General features: G+C 25.3%; 2 protein-coding genes across 2 annotated transcripts in view; one reads left to right on the top strand and one right to left on the bottom strand.

Moving 5' to 3' along the window:
- The window catches only part of LOC108751773 (juvenile hormone acid O-methyltransferase-like), a 54,255-nt gene that overhangs the window by 13,180 nt on the left and 32,027 nt on the right, over window positions 1–9,048 (top strand). The window lies entirely within an intron of this gene.
- LOC108751772 lies at window positions 581–6,558 on the bottom strand. Its single transcript, XM_018492174.1, has 7 exons — window positions 6,249–6,558; window positions 5,117–5,177; window positions 4,062–4,205; window positions 3,019–3,105; window positions 2,474–2,740; window positions 1,484–1,639; window positions 581–799 (listed from the first exon to the last, which is right to left on the bottom strand). Exons 3-7 carry the CDS (start codon window positions 4,129–4,131, stop codon window positions 651–653), a joined length of 729 nt encoding a protein of 242 aa, XP_018347676.1. The 5' UTR covers window positions 4,132–4,205; window positions 5,117–5,177; window positions 6,249–6,558; the 3' UTR covers window positions 581–650.

Genomic DNA, 9,048 nt, shown 5'->3' with positions numbered 1-9,048 from the left:
ATATATATATATATAATATATTTTTTATTCTACTAAATCTCTTCTGAAGATACAGTGTTATAAATACCAATTTAACATGTACGGAATGAAGAGCTATATCCAAAAAAGATCTTTATTTTCTACTGAGGTTACAAATTAAATAATTTTTCACGTCCGTATATGGTTCATTAATCAATGAAATTTGAGCGTAAATTGAATAAAAAAAGTTTCATTGCACTCTCTTTATTTCTAACCAATTAAATGCGATGACAAAATGCATATGAATATGATATACACATTGTGGCATTCTTTGCAAAAATTGAAATTTAATATTGTTGAATAAATATTGAATTTCAATATAATTTATATTTGCAAAAAGAATTTATTTTTTACAGAAAGAATTTATTTCGAAATTAAAGAAAAAAAATGACAAAACTGTAACCGAAACTTATAAAAGAAAATATTACTAAAGAAATCTAGAAAATTAATGTTGCATATTGATTAATAAAACATACACTTTTTTCTCTTATTTCTTCCTTCTTTTCACTTTATAAAATTTAAACTTAAAGAACTTAAAAAAATTTAATAGTATAAATTGGTTCTTTATCATATGGTACTCTAATTTCTTGTTACTTATTTATATTTCTTAATGTATATAAAATATATGAATTTTATGGAAATACTTTTGAGAAAGAAACTTTTGAAAATAACTTATTAACCATGCCAGTCAACCATGGATCCCATGCTTCAGATGTTATTGGTAACATTACTCGATACAATGGTGGCCAAAATTCATTTGCAAAACTTATGACAATATCATCTGAAATTAAAAATTGATATATAACAATATTATTTAAGAGAAACAAATAAATATGATAAATTATAATTACAATATAAGTATAATCACAAATGTAAAATTATATTTATATAAATAATTATTTTTGTTTTCTAATCCTCTGTTTGAAAAAATAAATAAAAACATTAAGGTAAAAAATAATTAAATACAATTTTTATATAATAAATAATATAATATAAATATAAATATAAATATAAATTAATATAAATAATAATAATTTTTAAATACAATTAAATAATATTTTTACTTTTTTACTTTTTTTTTAAATCAATGATTAATTTAATAACTGCATTATTATATAATTTGTAATTAATGTATTATACCGCGAAAAGTTTTCTAATACTTCGTCTATATATACAAGATTTTCGGAGAAATTTTCTTAAAAATAAGTTTTTAAAATAAAAAATATTTAATTACATATACTTTTTGATTTCATGGTATATCAAATTATTTTTATAAAATGTATATATATGTATATACATTATCAATTACTTATTATCAATTTTTTAAAATTATTTTAAACAAACTTTTAATAAGATTTACATTTAAATGGTAAATTAAGTCTTTTTCTATTATTACAATATTATTTAATATATATTATAAAATAGTAAGAGAGTAATTATATCTATAACTTAATTTAATACTCACTAATCTCTTTATTGTCTTGGAACAAATCAAAATATAGTTTAAGTTTTCTAACTGATGGAAGTACACGGACATGTTCTATAATCCATGTATCATTTACTACATGTCCTACCATATCCCATGTTCCGTCAACATCATTAGCAGTCAAATTAAAGGGACCTACATAAATTATAATATAATAATATAAAAAATGTATATTATACAATCATCGTGTATATTAAGCGTTAATAATATTTTTGAATAAAATAACGATAGATATAAAAATTTAATACTTTTTCACGAGTATTTACTTCAATGGTATCAAAGAGTTTGCGGATTATTGCCGCAAACTTTCTGATAATTAATACTATTTTTTAAGAATAATTAAATTAAAGAAACATTATATAATATTTAAGTACATTTAATACTTTAATATTTAACAGTACTTGTCAGTATTACTTATAATTATTATTTTATCGGGACAGAATTTAAAATATATTTAGATTTATATTATTTTTTATTGGTAGAACTGGTGCGCACTCGATGATCTTAAAGTCGATTTATAAATCGGCGTAAAAATGTATGTTTAAAATTAAAATATAGAAACGAGTTAAACCGCGAGATCTTCAATACATTTTATTATGTTATTTGATAAAATGTACATCAAGTATTTTATCAATTGAGATCTTACTTTTACATTCAAATCAGTGTACAACGGTTTTAATGTGTATTGAGTGCACACCAGTTCTGTCAATGAAAAACGGTATTAAAATATATAATAAACATACATTTTTATATGTATACTATTTAGTTTACGAATTAAATTATTATTATTATTATTTTAATTGATTAATAATGAGGTTGTAACAAATCGAATTGTCGTAATTCTTTATTTAAAGAATTTTATACTTTACACGAATATGACTAATTTTGAACGTATAAATATTATGTTTAACAAAATAAATGATGTAGCTTTGTTTATTCATGCAGACTGTGCAGAATTTATTATCATACCTTCACTAGCAATTCTGAATATACCTAGAGTACCATTCATCTTCACAACACCTTTTAGGATTAATTTCGGTGCTAGTGCATCAACTTCTAAATGGAAAACGTCATCAAGAAAGTGTGGTCTTATGTCATTAACTTGAATCTTCGCCAAACCGGTTATAATAGTATTTGTCAAAGCAACTTCTGCGTGTATATCCCCTGAATTAAATACAACTTTGCCGTATTCGTAAAATAATGGATCCACTGGTGGAAGATCAAATTCTGGAAGTCCTACAAAATGAATATTTATAATGACCATTATATTCACATTTTTAAGTAAACAGATCAAAAAATTTTTAATTATTTTTAATCTGCTTTAAATAAAGTGAAATTACAATTCATAAATTTATAGATTTATGAAATTTTATTTAATGTTAACGTTGATAATATTTCTCGTAATATTCTGTTCATATCGCAGTAGTGTAATTTTAAATATAAATAAACATATTTTATTTAAAAGATACGTATAAATTAAAATAACAGAACTTATATATTTTTAATAAAGATACCTTTGACAAACCGTGGAAATGCTTCTTTAAAAGCTTGTTTTAAACAAGCGGAATAATCAACTGAATCTTGTTTGCAGATGGTTGCAGCTAAATAAAAGTATATAAAATAAAATGAATTAGTAAAATTATAAAAATTTATAAATTGTTTTAATAAAATATAATTCATATTAAAAGATTTAAAAGTATCTATCTTTTTGACAAGTATATATGTATAAGCTATTCAACACATTTTATTATGTTTTATAATAAAGAAAACGCATATACAAATATTTTTTCACTTTTTTTTTAAATAATGTAGTTAATAATATTACGATATGCAATTCATCGTTTATAATACTCATGATTTGTACGTGTTATCACTATTAAAAGCCATTATTCATAAATATGAATAAGAACATTAATTTTCCTCAAAAAAATACAAAACACGTATCTAGCGAAAAAATTACTTTTTATAATAAAACGATTAATAAATACAGAAGAGTAGCTGTCACAATATTTAATTTAGTATTTCAGCATAAGTTTGTATAGCTGATCGTGTAATTATGTATTAGAATATATTTTTACTTGTATATATGTTATCTTAAAATTGTATAATATAATATATCTGTTATTTGAAGACATTTTTATGACAACTTGACGTTGATTTTGTACAGTAAATATTTTATGAGAATAGAACGATACATACAGATTTATAGATGTCAATATGTGATAATATTATTAACTGCTTAAGTACTGCGTAGTATGATAAATTGCTCGCATCATAGATTCAACAAACTGGTACTTTCGTATTTTAATGCATTATTGTGCTTAAAAAACTAGTTTATTAAACTGGAATTGATTAACATAGGTATACTAAATCAATTGCATAATTAATGGTGATTACTGTTATGACCGTTAAGAAAACTACGCAATGTTGCTTGGCATTTTTTGAATGAAATAAGAAAAGCGCGATTACGCAATTTGACATTTTTCGATCAGATTTTGTGATTCACGGAATTCAGTTAGAAAAAAAAAATGAAAAAGAATTATTAAAAAAGACTTACGGAAAGTAAGTTCTCCATATGCTAATCCAAATAATACAATACTGAATGCATTAAGTAGATAGAAAAACATCTTGATCGTTTAGTATTCCAACGATTATGCAGTTTGATCGTACTATACACGATAGCTTCAGCTCTCAAGGTTTTCTGAAGCAATAGAATGTAACATTAATATGTGCAGATATATAAATTCATCAAATGTAGCTGTGTTTGATGTTTCAATTTCTGATCAAAGAATAAATTATTTGTTATAGTTTTTTAAATAGTGAATGCATATTTATATAATATATACATTATATACATTATACATATATTTAAATATAAGTAATTTAAATAGGAAATAAACTTTAATAAATATAAGATATATAGAGATTCGAAAATATTAAATAAACAACAAGTACAAAAGGAATTTTGTGCAGTAATAAGTAAATAATGCAAAAATTTAAAAAAGACGAAATATATAATTGTATAATTAGTACGAAACTCAGTACATTTTGGATCACATTTGAGTTACCTTCAGCAATAATTTTGAGCGGGCACATTGATCAATATTTTAAAAATGAGCATCTTGTTGAAGTGACTAAATGAGTAAGCAACTTTGTCGATCGATTAGAATGATTATGAGATGCTTCTTGACGTAAGAATAATGCAAAAACATACAACAAAAAAAGTATATAATAAGTATTCTTTACTCATGGTTGCATAATTGCCTTTCAATCAGCTGTTCAATTGGTTTGGATATTTTTCTTTGAGTGAAGAAATGATTGTCTGATGATATATACGTTTTAAAAATATCGATTAATGTATTCACTTAAATTATTACGCAGAGGATGATTAAGAAAAAAAGCTACTGAAATTTATATAAATATATAATTGCATCTATCAAATTGCATATTGTCTTTTTAAAATTTTTATTTTATTTATCATGCTGCGTTTTAATTATTCTTTTTATTACTAGTTACCAGTGATAAGTAAGGTACCTAGATACATGTACTTAGTCATTGTATTTAAATACTTTTTGTGCATCTTTGTATGTAACTTGTATGTATAATACTTACATTTCTTAACTCCGTAACTGTAACTGTAACCAGTTTTACTTTGTATCTTATCAAAATGTATCTAAAATAATATTTTAGATATATTTTCAGAGGCACTCAATTAATAGCATATTTGATTTACTGACTCGACGTGACTCTGAATCAATGGTCTGTTCTGTTTCGTAAAAAAGAACTTAATTATGCAAGAAATGTATAATAATTAAAAAGAACAGATCGTTGACTCGCAGTCGAGTCAATAATTTGAATACGCTATAATTACGTTATTTAAGTACAATAGAATCCAGTCAATGGGCGAGTTTATAAAAAATTAGGTTATAGATGATATGTTTTTAGTTTAGTAGTTGACAACTCTCAAATTTAATGAGTCGATCAAGATTGATGTTGGTGAAACCAGAGAGAAACCGTGAAATTGATCCTTGAGAAGATCCTTGCAAAGGTTTAATTAGTTAAAGATTTAATTTAGTATGATAAGGTAAACAACTGTTTAATAATTAATTTGTTTGTGTAAAGTGTAAAAAATAAGAATCCTTGTGTCTATATTACACATGTATGATGAAATTATTAATTAATTATTGCGCCGTTATGTTGATACAAAAGAATTTTACACACAGTAGAACTTCGTAATAAAGTGCGGTCCGTTTGAATAAAGTTGCCTATTTCACTTCCAAACCACGAAATTCGAGGTTGTATTGAAGGGCGCGGTCTTATTGCTACCTCCATTCACACTATATTTACATGTTTAGTATGTTTGGCAAGGCTTTATACCAAACTTCACACTATTACGAAATTTCAGTGTTTAACTCACTATAGATATATATTTATCGAATTATTATTCTTTTATTAAAAGCACAAAATATAAATGTAACTAAATTTAAGTTTTATAATTAAAATTAAGAGTTAATTTGTGGGTAAATGGATCGAAGAAAGCAGCAATTAAATCGGTGTTAAAGGAATTTAATTTGGGAAAGAGATCGCATTTAAAATTTGGCTCATATTAATAAAATGTCCGTGTGTACAACGTAAGACGCGTATAAAGTTTACGACAAATTTATTATTCATAACTAATAATTATGTTATATTTGGAGCAAAGCGCGAAGGAAAGAGAAAAATCCAATGCTCTTGCAATTGTTACCTTTAATTGTATTTCTATCGTAATCTAAGTGTTGAGAGCGAGTTTCTCCAATGTCGGCAAGTTCTTCCAATACTAGTGAGTTCCTTCAATGTTGACAAGTCCCAAGTAAAGATCGTGTTTAGACTTCGCTCTCAGATTTTTTGTTTTGATTTTTAAATATTCAACCGGATACTGTTCCACGTCTAATGAATCAAATTTTTAAGACTTGTCCACACAGATTTTGCACGTTTTTGTTTTGTCCTTTAAAAATCGTTATTTGGCCACATCTATTACACAATGTATTTTGACGTACGATTCTCGAAGATTACGTTTGTCGAACTAACGAAATCAAATAATTCTTGTTTCTACTTGACTCTTATATTCCCCCTCTAGCTCCGTTCCCTTTCCTCTCCGTTCTCACTTTCATTCAGCATTCATTAATATACGAGTATTGATATCATCTAATTTTCCATCAATAAAAAAATTATGTTTTTATAATTTATAATAATATTTTTATTTATGTTCTAATGTTTTACAAAAAATTGAAATGAGAGTTAATAATAGAAACTTCACGCAATCAAGATAGCGTAAAGACCTTGATAATGTCGAAGGTAACTTTCAAGTCTCATAACTTGAAAAATATTTAATGAAATATTACTTTATTATAGTGATTCGTAAAGCTTTCGAAGTTAGTTACAAAAATATGCAATTAAAATTAAAAATTTCTATTTAAAAATTTTATGATTTTTACGTGACCTTAATAATGTTATCCAAGTCATACTAATTTTGATGTAAAATTTGCTACTTAACCCTACTGTGGCCAACCAGGTACCCGGGTACCTATGTGGTCGCACATTTTGTTGAATAACTTTTTTTCTTAAAAATATTGGCTAAAATCGTCTCGGATCCCCATTATTTGACCGATTTCCTATAAAATTATGCATTAGAAAGTTTTTTTTTTATTTATTTTCACAAAAAATTTCGAGTTTCAAAAAAAGTACCTCCCCAGGCCAACCAGGTAAATAAATCAATATCCATCAAATAGATAAAGATAACTAAGGCTACAGTACGTTTTTAGCCATAAATTTGTATAGAGGTACCCGGGTACCTCGGTTGGCCCCGGTACAAGATTTTTTGGTTGGCCACATAAGAGTTAAACCCCTCCCCTACAACTTCTTTCATATAAAATTTTTTTTTTTTTAATATTTTATTTTCAAGACCAGTTGTATCAATTAAAATGGAACACTCTGTATCTCTGTAATGTCTATTACCGGGGACGATAGTAATGATTATAACAGTAGAGGGGGATAATTGTACTACATTTTCCAGAGGTACATAAGTCATACTCTTTTTATATAATTGGTCCTTTATAACTTCTTTAAATGCTGTTTGAATAAAAACACTTCTTTTATATATGTTTTTCTCTTATCTGTCTTGTGTTTTCTTGTTAATGGAATCTATGAAAAAAAAAAAAAAATACAAATAACATTGTATAAAATAATATTAAAATAAAATTAAGTAAATTTGAGGATAATTGTAATGTTACAATACTGACCCCAGATATTGATGTTATTATTATCCCTTAATGATATTTTATGATTTAAATTAAATAATAAATTAAATAATTAAATTAAATGTAAATTTTTTAAATAAAAATTTTTAAATAAAAATTAATTCAGATGTGCAAACTATCAACGCAGATAATCATTAAAACATATTATGATCTGGAGACACGATAGTGTCTCGGCGCTAATTGTAAGTATGGCGCGAGACACTGCCGTGCCTCCTTTACGCGAAGTTACTTACTGGCGAGTTGTGTCAGAGTCGAGATTATCGGATCTCAATAACGGTACATTATACCGTTATAAAGAAAAAAAATATTTTAGATTGTGCATGCAATAAAACTTACTTGATACATGAAAAAAGTAACAATAAGTCTGCTCGTGTATGTTCCGCGAAAATCAGTACGTAACGAACGATTTAATGCCGATCTGTCTATAAATTTTATCATGCAGCCGCATACACATATTTATTATAGTTTAAGAAATATTAACAATGCTATTATTGTCCCTTGTTACTTTTGTCTCTGGTCTTTCCTACTCGTGTATATAATCTGGAGACACTGGTAGTGTTTCGGCGCTAAGCATTTAGATTACATAGCTTTTTTTATCTATTTATTTATCCTCTTACTTATCAATAACTAAATTCAGATTTTGTACTTCTTTACTATGCGAGAAAAGCGTTATATCTGGATTGATATCCTGAAGAGTTTCACTATTCAGTTACTAGATAAAAGTCGGTGCAACTGCCTAGTAATCAATAAAAAATTGCATTAAATTTCTACCAAGATTGTTAAGTAAAAAACTAATTTTTTACTATTTAATCGTTTAATTTTTAAAAAGTTTAATTCCTTATTTTACTTGAATCTAACTCTTGCGTAATAGCAGATCAATTATATACATGCATGAGATAAACAGACTACGATTAATTTTATACATTCTCTCATGCATAATAAGCTTTGATCGACGATGTATGAGAATAAAAATAAATTATGATGAAACATTTAAAACTTGAAACGTCATGTTTTTTTCAATAATATAAAAATAGATAATAAAAATAAACTTATTAAATTGATAATTGAATGTATCAAAATTCATTGTTGTCGTTTTTCCGCGATTTATATTATAGGAAGAAATAAAAATAAAATGTAATGAGAAATAAAAAAATTAGAAATTAAATAGTGCATGCTCAGCGATATCTATGTTATGTAATTAAAACATTTAAAGTTTTTGAAGATATATATATATATATATATATATAT

This window comes from Trachymyrmex septentrionalis, unplaced genomic scaffold, assembly GCF_001594115.1.
Source record: "Trachymyrmex septentrionalis isolate Tsep2-gDNA-1 unplaced genomic scaffold, Tsep1.0 scaffold51, whole genome shotgun sequence".
NCBI classification, from domain to species: Eukaryota; Metazoa; Arthropoda; class Insecta; order Hymenoptera; family Formicidae; genus Trachymyrmex; species Trachymyrmex septentrionalis.
This window is presented reverse-complemented; position numbering and strand designations above follow the sequence as displayed.